Here is a 21,553-nt window from a genome sequence, read left to right on the forward strand (position 1 = left end):
TGAAACAAAACTGCTGATGAACATGAGCTCTCAGAAATGTACATCACACATTCTACTCTGATTTGCTTCTCCCCACCCCCCACTCCCCCCACCCCCCGCCCACCTGCCTGCTTTGCTGCTAGGGGGTCAAGCCTAGGTCCTCACAAATACCACAAAAGATCTCTGGCCAAGCCTAATCTTTTTTTTTTTTTGACATTTTTTTTATTCGATATATTTTTTATTTACATTTCAAATGATTTCCCCTTTCCTAGCACCCCCACTCCCAGAAAGTCCCGTAAGCCCCCTTCATCTTACACACTTATTTTCTAAAACTTACTGAGTAATCTGGGGAGGCTGTCTTTCTTCATGTCTTTATTCCAAAGAATAAAATTAAGACCAGGAGTTCATCTTCATTCCAAATAACAGCATGTTATTGTGTACTTTGGCTTTGAGGTGGTTTTTTTTTTGTTGTTATTTTATTTTTGGGTAATTCCATAGATATGTAAATATACACATATGTACATACATATATGGAGAAGCATAATTATATTTAAAATATTGATCTTCGATTAGTCTAGTAGTTTTAGTTTGACAAATATTCCTAAGGAATCCTTAGGAAAGCATTCATAGGGATGAGGATTTTTTTTAAATTTATTATCCACAAAAAAGATGATCATTGAGTATTATATTAAACTCTTTCCTACATTTTTCATTTTCCTAAAAGTCAACCCAATATACATTATTTTATATTGGGACAAATCTTAACAGAACTTGGAAAAGATATTGATGAAGAAAGTATGGTACAAGAGTGGTACCCATCTTGATGGCAACCAAAAACATTCTAGCCAACAAATTTGGGCTAATACGAGAACATACTACCATCACTTTACTTGGCTGCCATAACTCCTAATCCCTAACTTCATTCTAAAATTTATATTTATACCCACAGAGAAGTGTAGCTCTTACCTCACATCAAAAAATCTTCCCCATAACAAATGGAGACCATTACAGAAAACCACAGTAGGTAGGTCATAATGCAGAGATAATCAGATTGCTAGAACCTAGTCCCAATCAATGAATTTAAAAATGTCTTCCACAGAAGGCTTAGGTAATATCATAGAACAGAGAGATAAAAGCCAGAGGACCCGGAAGTCTATGAGATTTTTAATAGCATAAATAATATCTAAGGAGCGCTAGGATCAACAACTAAATATAGAATATTTATGTGTGTGTGTGAGAGAGAGAGAGAAGAGAGAGAGAGAGAGAGAGAGAGAGAGAGAGAGAGAGAGAGAGAGAGAGAGATCACAGAATGTCTTTCTCCCTTTCCTTTTCTTTGCTATATAGCTCCTCTATGGTATTGTGACACTTATATTCAGGGAAATTCTTCCTTCTTGGTTCCTACTTTCTGGAAACATCCTCTCAAACATACCTCCTCTCAAACACACCTCAATGTACTCTGCAAGTCTTAATCCAATGGACTTGGTAATATTGAAAATGGAGTGTTGGAGAGACCCCTGGCATATTTTCTGGGTATGGCAATGAAGGAGTTAATTTTTTTTTTCAGAATTATAGAACACCTAAAAATCTCAGTTCCTCCTACATTTGAACAATCTGTTATTCTCTCTTCTGCCTGTGTTGTCAGAACAACTCTCCTTTTTCCATATCAAGTTGCTCCTCACCTTGGCTCCATATCTGCTTAGCAACCTTATCTGCTAACTCAATGAGTACCTGAGATTCAATCTTTAGCCCTACAATTCTTCTGGAATCCTTGCAAGTATGTAGAGCTTTCTTCCCAGGAAAAGGAAACCTACTACTATGGTTCACCCTTGGCAATGGGGATCATTTGGAAAAGCTAGAACTGCATCTCGGCTGTACGTCAATCACTTCATGTTACATTACATAAAACCATGGCATATATATTTAATACCATAAAGTAAATAGTAAATTGTTTTATTATGTCTGTTGCTCTGAAATATAACATCACTATAATTCCGGGGTTTGTCCAGTTCTAATAGCATGAAGAACAACTATGAAATTCTAGGTTCAACAGCTAAATATAGTTCATTTTTACTTATTCTAATTAATTTCTCTTGCTTATTTTGCATGTTAGAGGCATATAGAAGTTCATGGGTATAATGAAGAAATAACAGCCTTACTTCTCCCTGCTTCAGAATTTGATGGAAGAGGAAAACACTCCCATTTCCTTTCATGACTCAAGCCATCTTTGGTTATAACTGTAGCTAAATTCTCTGGTTTTTTGAGCAGCTCTTTGTGGGGTCCTCTATCTGATACTGGAAATATGAGAAGGATATGTACTTGATCATGTCCTCAAAGAGCTAATTGTTTACTAATATACTCAGAGGGACAGACATTCATGGTTACTACCCAATGTTAATGTAGACGTAGAAATGAATACTGAAAGAATGCTAGAGGGTAGAGAAACTAACAGAAAATATATGAATATATATATATATATATATATATATATATATATATATATATATATATATATGAAGTACAATCTTAAATATTGTCATAGTGATGAACATCTATCTTCTTTATTCCATACTTTCAGAGAGTTTGCTTTTCTAATAAAATTATTTTAATGCCACCTTTATTGAAAACATAATATCTAATTAGACATAGTCATATTGTGCATGTTTGAGGATTTGTAACTATACCATTGGGTTTCTAGTCAGTCACTTTAGTTTGGACAGAATTCTTCTGAGAAACACGTCTCATGTAAATAGGATTGTACTTGAAAGCTTAATTAAAGATTGCAGTGCCTTTCCAGGGTTAGAGTATGTCCAATTAAAATGAGTTGCAGTTTGATTAATTGATTCTGGATGTTTCTGCTGAGCTATTTTGTTGGAAACTATCTTCCAATTAATTTTCTATCAATTTACTTGCCATGCTGGATCAGACATAATGAATTCCGGAACCTTACAAACACTGAGTATCTTGTGAGGCGAATGCCTAACCTTTCCATGTGATTGAATCTAACCGGATCCATATACACACATGACAATACTGAAGTCCCAGACCTAAATACCTAGGTAAGTGCTGAACAGGAAATGAATTGTGAAGATTTGTTGATTTTATCCTTTCAACACATTCTTTTTTCCCCGGAAAATCTTCTGAATAAAAAGTGCTACTGTCACAGAATTGGAGCTGACTGTGCTTATTGCCCATTACTTTGTGTCAGGAAGACCTTTGAGATTAAATTTTGATTGTTTTTAAAGACATGCTATTCATGTGCTCTCCACGAATATGATTGTGGATTGGTGGAAGACAACTTCTTCATTGTCCCGGTAGCTTTAAGAATGAGAGAGATCATAATTCTTATTCTTACCTTTAAATTCAAAGCTATAGAAATATAGGCTCATTCTGACCTTGACACTGTGGTAGAGGAAGACAGATCAAGTCCCATTCATAAAGCAATTGAGAACAAGAAATTGACAGGGCATACTGGATTGGCCCAGAATCATGCTAGGAGATTAGAAGTGATTGGGAACCAGAACTTCCTCCTAACACAGCCATCCTGAGAGAAGACAGCCTTGCAGAAGTAGTAATGTGAGCTGCAGAAGTCTGCCACATTAGAAACTGGTCTTTAAATATGCTAAGCAGTGATCTTAACTGTACATAGTTCCAGGAGCATGGGAGAAGAGAGAACCATTGTCCTTCATGTTCAGAGAATTACTGTGGTTGAAAGACACTGGTTGTATAAGAAAGACTATCACAGGCAGAATGTTCAGTCTTCCCTAAATCAAACCCAAGTGATAGAAACAGGGCCCTGTGGCTATAGCTCTAGGAAAGAGCAGCTCCGTTTGTGTTTCTGCGTTGTGGGAGCCATGCAATGGCTCTCTGATTCGAGCATAATGAAGTATGTTTTAAAGAAATGCACTGTTGTCAGTATGAGGCACACAGTTATGTGCTCTACTTGTAAGATTTTGTGTTCAGCGAAGGGTCATTAGAATCTTCCCACTGAGCACGGGAAGGTCCACTCAGGGGTTTTTCAGGCTGATCATGAAAAAGATACCTCATGGAAGAAAAGAAAAGTACTTGCAGTAAATGATATAAATACATGGAAGAAATACAACCTGAAACAGTTACTATCAGAGAAAATTATACTGAAATATAAATTATTTCAATAAGACTATTTGATACTCTCTTACCATGGCTATATTTTAGCATATCAAAAATGAAAGTTTAAAATGGAAATACTAAGAATATATTTATAATTAAAATTACATTTTCCAGGTACCTTTAAAAATGTGGAAAGACAATTTTTTGAAATCCAGAAGATATTTGTGATAAATTTGTATAACAAAGACTTATCCAAAACATGGATAGAATTTTTTAAAATGATTTCTAAAAAGGAAGACTCTGTAAGAAATCGAGAAACAACTCTAAATAGCCATTTTATGAATTATATCATCTGTGGGGTGAGTGGAGACAGGCCCCATCACCTGCTCACTGCACACATTTCCTGTGACCCAGTAACTACAGTCTTGTATATTCAGCCAACAGAATAAAAGCACATATTCATTCTCCCTCAAAATCACAAAGAAATATTGGTAATATTCAATCTTGAAATTATTAAGGAAATATATCTTTTTTCCGGTACTTTTGACTTTTCAAAAAATACACACAAAAGAAATACATCTTAAATATATCTTTGTATTGGTACATTCATCTTTCAAAAAAAAAATCACAAATGATACCCTCGTACAGGCAACTAATATGAAGAACTACAGCATGAAACCTCAGTGTGGACTAGTCCCTAATATCAACCTTTATGTAGGGCATTGGGAGATTGCTTGCTCCAAATAGTTGTTGATATGATGCAATTCCAATGTGACATAAATGGTTTCTCCCTAGGTCAGGGATCCTTCCTTCCACTCCTTATCCCAGACTATTCAAATGGAGTTTAACCCATGTGAAAACTTGTCAGTAGAAGAATTTAGACAGGAAACGAAAATTGCAGAGCTGGTTGAATGAAAATCAATTCAGGGCTAATTTAAGAAGCTTCTAGGGGGGAAAATGCTGAGTTTACAAACTGAAATAGAAAATGACCACTGTCACATTTCAGTTTAAAAAATGATTGATTCTTCTTCTCTCCATCATTTCCGTGGTTGGAGAACGTTTGTGAGTGAGAGCAGCAGCGACTGACCTTGGCTAGTTTGTTCTTAGTGCTCCATCAAGGTCAAGGACAGAGGATCAATACTTTGAGCATTTCCAGCATTGCTAAGGTGACAGGTAGCACTTCTGAATAAGATTGTTTAAGACGCTTGATGAATCATACACATGTATGCACACTCACAAACACACACACACAGAGTGGAGGGGAACAGGCTGAGGGCATAGCTCATGGCTCATGGCTCTGTGGTAGATCACTTGCCTTGTATGTACAAGGCCCTGGGTTGAAGTCCACATTTCACCAAACAAAGAGAGGTGGGGCTATGAACACAACAGGAACCATCATTCTTTATTCCAAGAAGCAACATGATCTGGTTTTTGGAATTATTTAAAGGGAGCAGAGATGTCTACCACATTGAATCTCTAGTTTCCAGACTAATTATCAAATACTTGCTCCAAAAAAAAAAAAAAAAAAAAAAAGGGTTTTGTTCAGTGTTGTCTGTCCTCCACTGTGAACCGTATCTGACAGTCCTGTTTGGTGGAATTGAACATTCTGATTTTTGGAACTAACGGACTGTTAAAGTTACTCTGTTCTCTCATTACCTGATTTCTACTGCACCTGTCACAAACAACTGCTGCCCAGGCAGCTCACATCTTTTCAGATGTGTTTTCTGTTTATTTCTACTGGTTTTACTCAGCAAGGAGTTCTCATTGCTACAGAGTTCTCTCTGGTGCAAACACACTCTCTGGCTGGCCTTCAGTAACAGCAATGGAGTCAACAATTAAGAAGGCATGAAACTCTTTGCTGTTTCCTCAGTACATCGGCCACTACTGAGAGCTGACCAAAAGCCTTAATTATCAAAACGTTTAAAAATCTCATACATATGTGAAGTCAATAAATACTATCAACATCCTGGCTGGTGAAATGGAGAAAATGGCTGCTTAAATTAAGATATATTCAGATCTCTGCAACTTTTATTTGTGTATAAAAGGGTTTAAATTATCATCTCAAAAAAGGAAAAGACCCATATTCCAAAAAGCTATTGACATTTCTAGTGTTTCAAGCAGATAGTTTGAGGAAGCAATTATATTTGGTTTCTGAACATTCCACAAAAACTTCTTACCCATGCATCCATGCAATATGTGTTCTTGCAGCTAAATGCTGGCCTAGCAAATAAATCACTCTTAGACTAAGCCTAACTTAGACTTCTAGTCTTTCCATACATCTAGAGCATCTTTGTGAATGGGAGTATTACTTTCTTCCCTCTCCAGATTGAAAGTATTTTTATTAGAAGAATGCCATGGTGAAGGCTGTATAGTCGTACTTTCCACAATTATGTTGACTTCACTAGTTTGTCCCTACACCCAAATATAAATGACAGTCATTATGCACACTTGAAAATACTGATTAGTCATAATTATTTCTATGATGGACGGATGAACTACAAATTAAACTCTCGAACTTGTAAGTAAAGGGGATTAAATTACCCTTTAAAAATTCAACCAGAAAATCAATTATATTGTATAATGTAATGCAGAGATTCTCACTCACCCAAGGAACCACCCACTCTCGGAAGAGAATGAAACTTAACTCAGTTCTTCTTATTACTATGTGAAGCAAGAGTTCCCAAGCAAACTGTCCGCTCACACAGGACATGTTACACAGGCTCTGTAAATGGAAAAGCCAGGAGGCTTCACAGTGAGCAGAGCTTCAAGGCCTGGTGGGATTTTGTTGAAGGAGAGGGAGGCCACAAGATGTTTGCTCAGTTTGTGCCTTAGTAGGAATATTAGACCAGGGAACAACTTTAATCACAACCATGAATTAAGATGAGGGGTGGGGAAGAAGAAAAAAATATCTTCAGATGAAATTGAAAAGCAGGTAATAATATGAGGAAGAAAAAAAGCATCTTGCATGAAAGAATATTGTCATTGGAAGGTCATAGAATGCTGAGAGCATCAACTGACTCATTTGCAAGTTGTATGCAGCTACACCTAAAATGTGTCCCCTCTCTGCTTCATCATATCTACTTTAGCTGTGACTGCTGGTAGCTCTCCCACAAATCTACAATAGCCTGCTCCTACCGGTTTCCTTCCACCCGTGTCCCTCATGGCAGTAAATGAGAACTGGGGAAATAAAGAAGCTAGGAAGTAAGTACGCCATCCCATAATATTAGATCCACATGCCCTACACAAGGGCCGGCCATGATCCAGTATACAGCTCACTCTGACTTCCCCTGCAGTCCATCACATTCATTCTCTCCAGCCATATTGACTTATTCCTGTTCCCCGAGATCTGCCAAACTCACAGTTACCACTCAGGATTGTACCTTCTGAGAAGATCCCAGGGCCCATCTCTACTCTACTTCCTCTGGTGTCAACTCAAGTGTTAACATCTCCCTACTACCCTGTTTGAAATGGAAACTCTCAACAATAATCATGTCCCTCATCACTCTTCTCCTTGTCCTGTTTCTACCTTACTTTCTTTCGGTATTAGAATACATATATATGTGTACACAATACATAAATACACATATGTATGTAAATATGCATGTATATATGTATATATGCATATATACATATATGTATATAGAAATAGACAATATATGAACATATATTCATTTCTCACCATATGCTACCTCTTTCACTGAAATATACTCATAGGAAGGCAGAGAACCTTTCGCTCATAGTAAGTGCTTCATTAAATTCTCTCTAATTACTGATGATATTTTACTAGTTTGTCACCCACTGAGCTCTAATTCACTGTAACCTTTTTAATTATAATTTGTCTCTCATGGAGTCTGCCTACAAGGCAAAGAGTCTTTAGTGGTAAACTTATAAAAAGAAATACAATGTTTTGTTTGATAGGAGTGTTGTAAATTGGAAGATTAATATTTTGTGTTGTTTGCTGAACTTGAAAGGTGTCCTCTCCTAAGAGTGGTCCATTCGGTGGTAGGGGTAGCAACAAAAGCAGCCCCCTAGGTGGCATTTTGACAGTCAGGTATTCTTACATTGTGTCATGTCATTGTACTCTCAGTCAATAAATATAGAATAAAGATCCTTATTCATTACAAATAGAACAAATAGGACTTTTTTCTTTTGGAAGAGATCTCTCTTTTTTTCCACTGCCTTTGACCTAAACATAATCCAGATTTCCATTGTTTAAATTTTCCAGTGGCACAGCCACTCTAAGTCTGAACACATATGGAGATGTCAAAGGCCCGACTAATTGTCTCCATAAAGATGAAATCTCTTCGATCCTTATTCAAATTATTGTGTATGATGGATGGCAAAAGACCCAAGCCTGTTTGAAGCAGTTTTCTGATGTCATACGATACTTCATTACCACCACCTGAAATCAAATTAAGGTCAGGATTCCCATCAGGTACAATATATAGTGATGCCATCTCTCGGAAGCTGAAAGTCCTCCCAAGGAGGAAAGGTCATCAACAGGCAAACTGCAACATATTTCACTGAAAAATTCGAGGACAATTTCAGTCTTCTCAATTTCTAAGAATAGCAAGGCTATTTCCAAGCCACTGACAGATTTTAAATTGCAGTACCTTTTTGTTGTGACCATCTCTCATTTTTTTTTAAGAATTCAAGAGATATCTATGTCCTTTTCCTGACGGAGCTTCTAGTATGGCATTAAGAGAAAAGTTATATATTTCTTCCAAGTGTACTTCATGGTTTCTCTACTCTTAAATAAGCCAGCTGAGTGGCCACAAGTCTGTGAGTAGAATAGCTATCAGGGTGCTTTAGTTTTGGAAGCTATTCATTAAATTTGTTTTCAGGGAAAGAATAAATAATGAAGATAATGAGAACATAAATTTATTAGAAGACCTAAATATGTCTTTGTCAGATATGTCACTAGCAAGCTCATTTCTTTCAGTCAAAGGATGCTAATAAGATTGTTAGTCAGCTGAAGGTGTAAAGGGGGGAGCAGCCGATGAATGTTGGTCTAAATATAGCCATTAAAGATGTCTTGGTTATAATTTCTGATAATTCATCATTTATCCTGCCTCATCGTGTCTCTGAGTCTTTGTTTACATTAAAATGCATGATCCAGGATCAGATAAATGATAATCCTTGAACTTCATGGTCTGTAACTTCTGCAAAAGTAATTAGCAAAGATGAAAAAGAAAATTAAACCCATGGAGAGGAATTCCAGTCTGGCATCCTGCAAACACTGAGCCAATAGGCATTATAAAGTATATTATCTGAAGAGAGATGATAATAAAATGGACAAAGTAGAAGAAACTGAGCTCTGAGGTCTGTATTCTTCTTCCACACCCCCCCCCTTTCCTACAATTGACCTGGTTTTGATACAACATGTACAGGTTCGGAAGAAATATCACTGGCTGGCATTATAGGGGCTTCTTATTTCTGAGGACAGAGGCTAATGTATCCCAGATCACATTAAAAGCACTGATGGAATTCACAAAACATAACAGGTTATGCAACCTCTACATCTTAAGAAGTTGGATGGGCAGAGTGAGGACATAGTTGCAGAGAAATTCACATGTCTTAACTAGGTTGATTTCAGGCTATAAGGCATTCCCCCAAACCCCAGCCACTACCCTAATCTAGGGTAGGGATAATACCTATTACATGGATTATTTATTAGAAAGGAATGGAACTTAGCACAGACTGCAACCTATATTGTCAATCAATAATGTTTTGTCTCAGGTGTTAGGTATTTATTACCATTTTTCAAGGTGGGATTGTTTTATCGTGGTTCATCTCTAGACTTGAAACATTCCTCTGGTGTTTGAAGAGAGCGACTTACCAACAAAGAGTTGACTATTGAGTTGTAACAGGACATGGCCGTCGGTGGGAGCTGCTTGTATCTTTGGAGGGAGCTCATCCACCTGAAGGGACGCCTCTTTCATGTTCCTCTCCACTCGCACGTGGTGCCACTGGTTGTCGTTGAAGTGGGTGGGTGAATGCACAGAGAGGTCAAAAGGCCCATTCCCCACGTCAAATGAAAAGGTGACTGTCGTGGGTGCTGGAAAGATCAGATGTGAGGGGTTTCCACGTGAGTCTTCAATACACTTAATACCACACAACAATCATTAGACACAAGGCTTACGTTATATAAAAGAAAGCAACAACATCCAAACAGACACGACTATCTTGGGATGGAATGAGGTGGTAAGGTGCATTTGGGGGGAAAAAAATAAAGGACTTTTAAAGTTCCTCCTCTGAATTAATCTTTCACATTGATAAAGATTCAACAGTTGAGAGAGACCACAAAACAAGCATCTGTAATTGATTATACAAAATAATCGCTTCATTGATTCAAAGTTTATATAATTTAACAGCATGAGACACGCATTGGATATTATTCTATTAATAGCAGCCTATGAATATATCAAAATAATAAGTGGTTAAGTAATTTTGTAATTAATATTAGTCATTAAATGAAAATTTGTCTTCAATTTTAATTACTTCGACTTAAAACTTTTTCTACTGTTAATGAATTTATCAATATTTTTACTGAATTATTACTTGTTAAATATTAAATTATTTTCTTAGAAAGTAGATTTAGTTTCCATACAAGAGGTAAATGTTAACTGAAGAATTTAGGACTAGATGATTGTGTCCCGGGACCTTTCTGGAAAGGATACTTACAGCGTAATTCTATTCGAATAAAGTCGGTGATTCCCAGGTTCTCTAAAAACACTCCAGATAGGGCAGTGGTCTTGAAAAAGAAAGACACATCTGCACTGAGCTCTCCATGGAATGTGGGGAAGTGGAGGTAGGACGCCTCGGTATTAAAGGAAGCTGCATTCCAAAACGGCCCTGTTTAGACAAGTACAGAAAAGACCAGACTCAAGGAGAAAACAAGTCCATGACATACAAGGAATTTTGTAACCAAAACTGTGTTTTCTCCATTTAGCATCATGCCTGTTTAAAAACGTCCGTCATCCATCTAATATAAATCTATGTCCTTGTTAACAATGTACAGACACACAGGCATAAGATGAGAGCCCCTATGGAGATGAGAACCTGAATTCTCTCCAACATACAGCAGGAAAGCATCCTACAGAAATGGCCACAATACAAGAAAAAAACAAACACCTGAAAACAAAATTTGTATACTCAGCTAAAGTAATAGCTGAAGAATCTGCTAAGCCTTCATTAATTGCTTAATATTTTTGTATCTTGAAAGTGTAAACACCTAGTTGTTATGACTCAAAAGCTCCCTACAGCAGCTCCTTGCAAAGCTCACTTGCCATAAAACAACTATTCCTATTATTGGGCCTTGCCAACGTCACACTGAAATTGGTATTCTAAATATGCTTTTATGTAATTAAAGACCAAAATACACTTTGTCTATGTAGCACAGTTGTACTTATGAAAATGCATTTTCCACTCAATAGTCATTCTTTGTTTTGCTTATAACAGGGAAGTAGGTGAAAGCTTTCTCTAAATGTTTACAAATATTCAATACTTAAGAATGAATGATAAATGGAGCTTGGAATATCTTTTTAAAGATCTGGGGGAAACCCAAACATGTACAGGCTTGAGAGATGGCTCAGCAGTTAAGACTCTGTATTTGTCTTTCAAAAGACCCAAATTTGATTTCCATCACCCACAGCAGGAAGTTCTCAACACTCAAAGCTCCACCTCCAGGATATCCAACACTCTCTACAGATCTCCACAGTTACCTCAACCCAGGTACTAAAGCCACCCTGACCCCTAACACACATTCAGAGTAATTGGGGAGGGAGGGAGGAAAGGAGGGAGAGAAAGAGAGAGAGAGAGAGAGAGAGTCTAAACACAGTGCTTCCATCTTGACTAGCATTGATTGATGGATATTTGCAAGTTTTCCTTTGAAAAAAGAAGTATTTGAGTGTATGAAGAAAGAAATATGGAAAATGATATACAAATTCACAGGCAGGGCTATCAGGATGAAATCCAGTTGAATCTAATGAGTTGATGTAGAGAATTATCAGAGAAATGAGCTATGAGCTGAGAACCAGCAAGTTCTCAGCATATCAACTAGGACTAGGGGCATCCTTGGTGTGAAGCTAGTCCACCCACACTCTCAACAAGGAATACAATTCTCCTATCTAAATTACCTTCCTATAAGAAAGACATACTGGTCTTCCAGAGGCAGTAGTAGGTGTTTTAAAGAGAGAGTTTATTATGGTAGCAGACAGCAGAGACCCAGCTACTTGAAAAATCACAAACTTGACCTGCTTCTATATGTCCCTTAGATTTATGCCTTCTTTTCTGTTAACCCTGCAAAGAACAGTGCATATGTCTATTGTTTGTTTGTTTTCTTTCTGCTACATGTGGTCAATTCAATACTGAATTTATTCAATTGTAAAAACATAGTATGAGATCCCATCTCTTTATGCTCAGCCAAGTGAATTTATTTATTAATTGAATGTTGCCATCCTTTAAATTGTTGCTTCTATACTAGACCCTTAGATCATAGCTCAGTCTATGAAAGGATGCACAAAAAATACAAAATATCAACAAAGAGGTAATAGCACATCTGTGCTCACCTGATCTTATAGAAGGAGCAACATACCTTTCTCTTAAAATTCAGGATATATAATACAAATGTATAACTTTAATTTATGGGATATTGCTAAATATAATCTCATCTGATTAGAAAAGGAGTGATCCAGACCAAGGTTTAAGTTATGTAATATTATTTTATTATTATATTAATACATTATAAAATCAAGGTTTCATATGCTGTATGATGTATGATAACTAATTCAATAAAGTTTCATATGGAAGAATTCAGGGAAATTGTTGCATCTGAAGGACAATCTTTGAATTGCTTCTCTCTATATGATAAATGCTCTCAGGTTAATGAAAATGGTTTAGCTTTAGGAAGCTAAAACACTCTTACAAACAAAATACTATGCTTTGTTTAGTTAGCAAAGCCCATTTTACAAATTCACAATAGGGAGAGATGGAGGTAAGAACAATTCACGAGATTAAGAAACCAATGCTAATTCAAGACAATTAGAAAGAAAACCAAGGCCAACGTTTACACTGATGGCATAGTGTGTAATGGCAAATGATGTCTCAGCTCCTTATGTCACCCAAGTACACTCCAAGTACACCCAAGAGGATTTGGGCAGTCTCAGAGAAAGGAGGCATGGAGACAGGAGCAAGAAAGAGGCAGAGATCTGTAGGTAAAAGCAGAAAATTGCAGTCCAAAGAGGATTCTATTTGGGGGGGTTGGAGAGTTCCTAAGCTGCCCAGGAGCAGCTCTGAAGTATTGCATGATTGGTTGCTAGGCAAAATAATAATAATAATAATAATAATAATAATAATAAAGATGCTTTAAAAAATTACCTCAATAAAAACATAGAAAAGGCTGGGTTGATGGGGTGACTCAGGGAGTAAAGCAGTTGTCATGTGAGCACAAGGACCTGAGCTAGATACCCAGCATCCACATAAAACCAGGTGTGCCAGGATGCTTCTATAAACCCAGGGCTAGGCTAGGGAGACAGGCAAGCTTCCTGTTCAGTGAGAGACACACTTTTCTCACAAAGTGACTGTGGCAGACACTTGATGTCAACGTCTGGCCTCTGTGTGCATATATACCCGTGAGCATTAACATAAACATGCAAATAATACATCAAGATGAATTATAGTACATTACTTAGTGATAATGAACTAAGTAATAGGTAAAATATCTAATCAAATATGATTCAGTAAAGAAAAATGAAATTCCCTTGGAAACTTTGCCTTTTAGATTTCCATAACTATATAATGTATATATCTGTATATAAATATATAAACATCTATTATATATCAGGATAAAGATATATTTCTATTTATATAAAATAGGAACATATAATATGTATCTGATTTCATGTGTGAATATTTTTATAAAGAGCCTGAAAGAATTAGAATTTAGCACTATTAAATACTATATGCACTTTTAAAAAGTTTCTAAGCATTTAGTTCTCTCATAAGTAAAATGGCTTTTTAAAAAAGAATTGTATAAAAAGGAGTACTATTTTCTTAGGGTTGGGGATATAACGAAAGCAAAGGAGAGTGATGAGAATCCCTTCTTAAAAGTAAATTTTATACATATATATTATATTATATTAAAATATATATTAAAATATTGATGTGAGGAATATTTTGGCAGTCAATGCATCTTCTTAAATGTTTATGGGCCATTAAAATGAGCTAGAAAATAGAAATTTCTTAACAGAAATAAAACACAAAGATTAATTACATGTTGCGTTATTGAAACACGAAAACCTATGTATTGGTTTAATAATTCACTGGTTCCTCTTTTTAGCACCTCTGTTATTGTTTTCAACAATTTATGAACCTCCGTAGAAATCCATATGTGTGAAAATGAGGGTGAAGCAAATGAAGTCTGGCTGGGAAGAATCACAGTGTGTGGATTATAGATCAGTAGAAAAGAGAGCGAAGCTAGTCATGGGTGTTTGCATACAGTAAAATACCCCTGCTGTCTCCTCCAGCACATTCAATACAGTTGCCATGATTACCTCTTACAAAAGCAGAGCAGGAATTACCTTTGTAATCAAAGGATTTTAAAAATAATCTGCAGAATATGTTTCTTATTATTCTTATATTAATTTTGCAGAAAAGTGGATATTAGTAACAAAGGAAAGATTTCATATATATATATACATATATATGTATATATATACATATATATGGTTTAAATTTTCAAGAACAGACAATCTTATTTTATAAGAGGCTGTAAGAATAGAATTTGTATATGTGTGCATTTATATTCATGCGTACATGGCCACAAGCATGCATATGTATGCAAACAGTCAAAGGTCAATTGTAGCTGTCATTCTTCAGGGTCTGTCCACTTCATTTTTGTGACAGGGTCTCTCACTAGGAGGAAGATTACTGAGGCTCATGGGTCAGCCACCCTAGCCCAAACTCAGTAAGAGATAGTCTGGTCAGCAAATCCCAGGTATTTACCTGCATCAGTCCCCACAGAGATTAGAGTCTAGTAGGTGCTTGAATTGAATTAACATGTTCATACCTCTACAGAAAGCATTTTCTGAAGGAGTTATCTTCCCAGAACAATTTTGATGCAAGAATCCACCCACTATTATTCTAGGTACAAAAGGATGTATAAAATTGTAAACAAAGTGAGCAAAGTTGATTTAACTTTGGTGTTGCTAATTCATACTTCATTCCTGTGAAGGTCAGAGTGACACTAGAAAGTATGTGAAGTTGTGTTAGATATCAGAAAAGAGATCCTTCCTCTTTATCTAAAGCAACTTAAGTTGAACTATCAAACAACATGCTAATATGCAAAGAAAGATGTATTGCAAATGCAAAATATATCTGGTCTACCCAATACTGATTCCTTGCATTAATATATATAGCTGTGGAATAAACTTTGAGAAGAAAAAATTCATCAATAATACATCATTTGTAATCAACCTTAGATGTTTAAGTAACATAAAATTGAGTTGTTTTGGTGGAAGTAAGAAAAATAAACAGATATTAAGAGCTTTCTGTTGAGCACATGCCAATGAAAATAAACTTCCTTTATTCACACATTTAATGTCAAGAATAATTAGACACTCAGAATACTGTCTGAGAATATTATTAAAATATTTTAACATTCACGGACAATAAATGAAAGTGGTCGTAACATCTCTCTGTATTTGCAAACATACATACTTTATATTAGACCCGTCAGTGTTTTTTTTTAATTATAACACATTGCCCCTTGAAATACATTCATAGTCAGGCATACCAGATTCTATTTTCCATGTCCAGAGGAAGCTTTTCTATATTAATTAATTTGATGAGGAATCTCAATGACTATATTCACCAAAAATAAGACTTGGTAAATTATTCATAGTTATTACTTAATGGCTCCTGCACATATGACTTAATAATAGATTATAGTTTTTGCTTGAGTATATATATATATATATCCTTTAACATACTACTTATTTAAACACATGCTGGATATAACACAATGCCAAATGAGAACACTACATACTAATTTGCAAGTACCACATATGGCTAATGCTTTTCATGAATTACATTTTCTTAGAAGGTGATTTTGGACCTGCTCTGTTCCCAAGCATACAATGTCCCATTTTTCATCCTTGAACTTCTACAAAAATACAAAGCCCAAGGGACATTCTCTAATTACCCACTTCACCTCTTCATCTCTCTGTTATCACTATCTACACTCTATATCCTTGGTGTTGAATCCCAAACTGTTCCTATTCCAAAGATGTCTGTGATTGGTCTCTTCCTTCAGTACAACTGTGCTATTAATTCTCCTATCTTTCAAACTCAATTCTATGATATCACTTTCTTCCTGCCCATTTTTAATTTCCCCATTGTTTCGTATCCACTGTTTGATGAGCCTATTCTAGGTTCTAATCTCCCATGCTCAGCTCAACTAACTCTCCTAAACAAGCCATTGTCAATGTCAATTATGATCTCTACATTGTTCAATTCAGTTGTCACCTTATGTAAGCTATTGACATTTAGTGTAGTTGATTGTGCTTCCTCCCTGGAAACACTGCTTTCACTCGGAGCCCAGGACACCCACAATTTTTTTACCTTTTGCATTAGTACTATATAATTCTTAGACTTCCTCCCTCCTTCCTCCTCATCACTTCCACTTATCACTTCTTGAATATCCCATGACTCTGTCCCTACACATCTTCATCCACAATAATTCCAGCTGATCTATTCTGTGGCTGTAAGCTTATTAATTATATTATATTAACATATGCCTGAAGCCTGGAACTTTTATCGTGACAACATCACATCCCTATTTCAATGACTGATGACATCTCAGCTTTTAGATGTCTAAAAATGAAGCTCCTTGCAAGAATTCCAACTTCTTGACCTTAGAAGCAGTGTTTCCCATTTCAGTCAATGTCAGCTCTATGCTTCTAACTATCATATCAAACACATCTTGTCATATTCTTCATATTTCCTCTTGAAAATGACATCAATTTGTTGGCAACTTCATTAACCCTCACTTTACACAATGGCATAGTCACATCTCTCACTGTACTCCAAGTCACTATAATGTTTCAACATAATAAATATTATGACATCACCCACATATTGCTTTGGTTCTGCCCTTCTGAATCTCACTAAAACATAAGTCATAATGTTCTCTTACTCAAAACTCTCTAGTGTTCTCCAAGCTCACTCAAACTGAAAATAAAGACTTCCAAACCCTCCCTAGCATGATTATCAGTTTCCTATGTGACTCTTTTACCATTCTCAACCTGCTCATGGTACCCTGCTTTGTCACATAAAAACACACATTTATATATTTCTATCAGCTACATCCCTATGTCTATATCACTGCTCTGGGTTCCACTTGTTTTGAGACTCTTTAAAATATATAATCAATCCTTGTTTCCTTACTGTTTCCTTTTTGTCCTCAGTCTTGCTTTTATTTGAATGATGCCTTCTCAATGACCCTTAAACAATCATCTCATTTAAAATTTCTCCCCTTCTGTATTAATTTTACTGTTTTTTCTTGACAGCTCTTATTAGCATCTATCATAACATATATTTTACTGAATTATTATCTTCTCTTTCTAAGTGAATGTAAATGCCAAGAACAAGTGTAAGAATGTTCTCTGTCTGTCTGTCTATCTATCTATCTACCTACCTATGCAAGTAGTCTCAATTAGTACTTGTTGAGGAAAATTATATATGTTCTTTTGTTATCAGAGCAATTAGAAAGTTTAGAATAATTCCTACATATTTAAATTTTATATGTTCCAAGGAATCTCAATGTTATTTATTGAAAAGGAAAGAATGAGAGAAATAAGGAAATAAAGAGGAAGGGAGAAGAAAAGGAAGAGCTAGATGATAAGATGACAACATTAAGAAACTAGAAAAAGCACAAAAAAACTAACAAGATAAGATGAATAATGGACATGGAAATAAAAATTTATAGAGAGTGGGTGATTATAAGATATTAAGAAGATATGAAAATTATCTTATTATGTGTTGAAATGGAATTGATCCCTACTTCTTCAGTGGCTCATAGGTAGCCTGTCAACTGGAAGGAAGTATGTAAATGGAAGGGAAATTAAGCAAATCACTAGTCAATATCTTTTTCCTAGTCTAAGCACCTAACATCTACAGAGTTGTTTAGTGTATCCATGAACCTTTGATTATATAATATATCATTGGCAGCTGTGCTTTCTCAAGCCACTAGACCAGTCAATACAGACAAGATGAATTTCAGAGACTCAAATGTCTCTTAGAACAAGAAACACTCAACCATCTTTCCTAACGATAGATTTTTATGGGTAATTTCCCCCCAAAATGTCAACACAACTCGGCAGAAATACATTTAGCAAAAGTGATTGAAAGTCTCGATGTCCAAAAAGTAACTAAGAACAGAAATATAGAACATTTTCAAAAGCTCTTCAAAACACAGGATGAGTAAGCCTTCTAGGTAATAGTATCTGTTTCTCAGAAAAAATATCAAATGTATAACATTTGGATGCATTTTTATTAAAAAATGACCCTTGGGTATAGTTTTTCCTTCAAGAGATTACCTAAGAAGGGCAAATCTTCTTTAAAATAGAAAATTTTGTTTGACCTCATATTTCTCCAAAGTCTTCAATGCAGGAAAATTAAAAAATACTGTCCACCAATTTCTGAGCAGGAAAGGAAATATAACCAGCCTAGAGGGTATTTTGTTACATTTTTAACTGTTGAGGCAACAGACAAATGCCTTTCAGAAACAGAATCTGCTTCTGTAGTCAGCCTGAAAGACCTAATGAGCAGCTACAGAAAACAAGATGGCTGCTGTCTTCAGTGCAAACCAAGTAGGAAAAACCTAGCAGGGGCCAAAGAGCCTGGCACCAAAATGTTACAGTGATTCCCAGAGTTAGGAGCCCAATGCGATGTGCTAGAATTTAGCAATTCTCTGGTTAGATTTTTAAGTCAAGATCAAGAGAAATCAAAGCCTATGTCTACAAAATAACTTAAAAATAACTATAGGACCCTACTCACACTCTTCAAACAGTACAATGGGGCTTTTTCAAATGTTCGTTCATCCAAGAATGAATTGATAAAGGAATAAAAAGTATATTTATCTATTCCTATAGTGAAACGTTATTTTTCCCTAGATATAAAATATCAATACATGCTTCAACACAGATGAACTTTACAATAGTGTGAAAACAACCAGTCACAAAACCATACAAAGTTTGGGTTTTAATATACATGACTCGGACAGAATAAGTCAGTTTGTAGAGTCTTTGTTTTAAGTAGTCGCATATGTCTGAGAAGAGAATACAAGGAGAGCGCATACAGGTTTAATTTGCAGATGATGCAGAGTTCTCACACTAGCTGTGGAGACAGGTGTTCCTCTAAAATGAATAAGCACACGGAATGTGGCTGCATTGTGCACATTTATAAAGGGAGGGGGACTGTAGGGCATGTGAGTCACATCTCAGTAAACTTGTTGCTAAGAAAATGAGAACGTTTTAAGGGTAAATTGGCTGTTTGCTACGAATCCTAAGGTGACAATTATTCCCAAGCACGTGCAGTGCAGACTCGGGAAAGACACCACTCACACATCCTAGAGGGAAAAATAAAAGAAAACAACAGCTACTTGACAACAAAATTCACGTAGAAATAAATCAAAATAAAAAGGAACTCAAGAACAGAGAGGCTCTAATGATAGGCCTGAGATGATGCTTTAAGTATAAGCAACATTACAAAGAATAGCAGAGCTAGCAAAACCTGGTTAGTAATGGTTTTTGTTTTCTAAACAAAAAAAAGCAAAGAAATGTGGGCCATCAACCATTCTTTTTCACCAATAAGAAAACATTTCTGTATTCTAAGTGAATACAGAAAAATAAATGTATTCTAAATGAATATACTTCAGAGAGAGCACATTAAGGCTGTGGTTGCCTGCACAAAACTATGCCAGTCAAAGTTCTATAAGGAGGTAGAGGGACACATGAGTCCTACCACTAGCCAAGGAGCTATGGGCAGCTGGCAGCTTCTAGGGGATAGGAGTCAGTTCTTATCTAGGGGTGTGGTCTCTGGCTGGTCCTCCACACTCTAGTGAATCGCCACACACCCAAGAGAATAACAAGAAACACAAATAGGACTTGATCTATTACATAAGTAAGGATGCAAAGTTGAGTGTGTAGGGAATGGGAATAGACATAAACGGCTAGTATAAAATTCTCAAAGGACAAATAAAAAGGAGCTTAAATACAAATCAATTCTATAATAAATAAATTCAGAACTAAAATAAATTCATATTTATACCTAAAAGCATTTTGACAGCCACAGCTGGGGAACATCACAAGCAAGTGTCTTGGGTAGAACCAGATGTGCTTGGAGCTGTGAGCAACTTTAAAAATCAGCGACCATCTTCCTCTGTCATGTAAACTACTTCTGTAGAATGCACACATCTGCTTATCTTTCAACTGCTTATATATCTCATAGCTCACTCTTTGTTTCTTACCAATAATTCTCAAAGCATGTTCAGATTTCTTTAGATGGGTGTGATGGATTGCTTTTCTTCCTTTACAAACTGCTAAGTATTGATTATCTTTCATGCCATAGTCAAGTTCTGGGTACCAGGAACACAAAAATAAATGAGCAATGAACCCCATTCTTAAGTACTCAAACAGAATCAAAGACTGTATGAGAAGTAAGTCGTAGTAATATATTCTACATTTGCCTCATCAGAGGGCAGGATGTCTGTGTCCTCAAGAGATCTGACCAGAAGCTGGAAAGAACCCAGATGTCCCTCAATGGAGGAATGGATACAGAACAATGGAATACTACTCAGCAATTAAAAACAATGAAATTCTTAGGCAAATGGTTGGATCTGGAAAATATCATCCTAAGTGAGGTAACCCAATCACAAAAGAACACACATGGAATGCAGTCACTGATAAGTGGATTTTAGCTCAGAAGCTCTGAGTACCCAAGATACAATTCACATATCAAATGACTCCCAAGAAGAAGGAAGGAGAGGTCCCTGGTCCTGGAAAGGCTTGATCCAGCATTGTAGGGGATTACCAGGACAGAGAAGTAGGAGGGGGTTGATAGGAGAATGGGTGGAGGGAAGAGGGCTTATGGGACTTTTGGGGAGGGGGGGACCGGGAAAGGGAAAATCATTTGAAATGTAAACAAAGAATATAGAAAATAAAAAATTAAAAAAAAAAAAGAATATCCCAAAAGCAGTTGCCTGTGAGTTGAATGTGTTCTAACTAGGGTGCCTTGTCTGGTCTCACTCAGCTGGAGAGAAACCACCCAGCCTCCCAGAGACTTGATGTGCCAGAGTGGGAGAATACCCAGCCCCCTCAGAGGAGAAGGGAAAGGGAGGGTGGGGGAAGGACTGTGGGATGGGCTAACCAGGAAGGGATAGTGAGTGGGATGTAAAGTGAATAAATGAAAAATAAAAATAAAATAAAAC

At 36.3% G+C, this 21,553-nt stretch overlaps 1 protein-coding gene across 1 annotated transcript in view; it reads right to left on the reverse strand.

Moving 5' to 3' along the window:
- Positions 1-21,553, reverse strand: part of Cntnap4 (contactin associated protein family member 4) — a 295,010-nt gene that overhangs the window by 34,980 nt on the left and 238,477 nt on the right. Inside the window, 2 exon segments of the mRNA XM_052166567.1 lie at positions 9,905-10,123; positions 10,750-10,920. Of these exon segments, the coding sequence (XP_052022527.1) occupies positions 9,905-10,123; positions 10,750-10,920 (390 nt within the window).

Source organism: Apodemus sylvaticus, chromosome 21, assembly GCF_947179515.1.
Source record: "Apodemus sylvaticus chromosome 21, mApoSyl1.1, whole genome shotgun sequence".
Classification (NCBI taxonomy): domain Eukaryota; kingdom Metazoa; phylum Chordata; class Mammalia; order Rodentia; family Muridae; genus Apodemus; species Apodemus sylvaticus.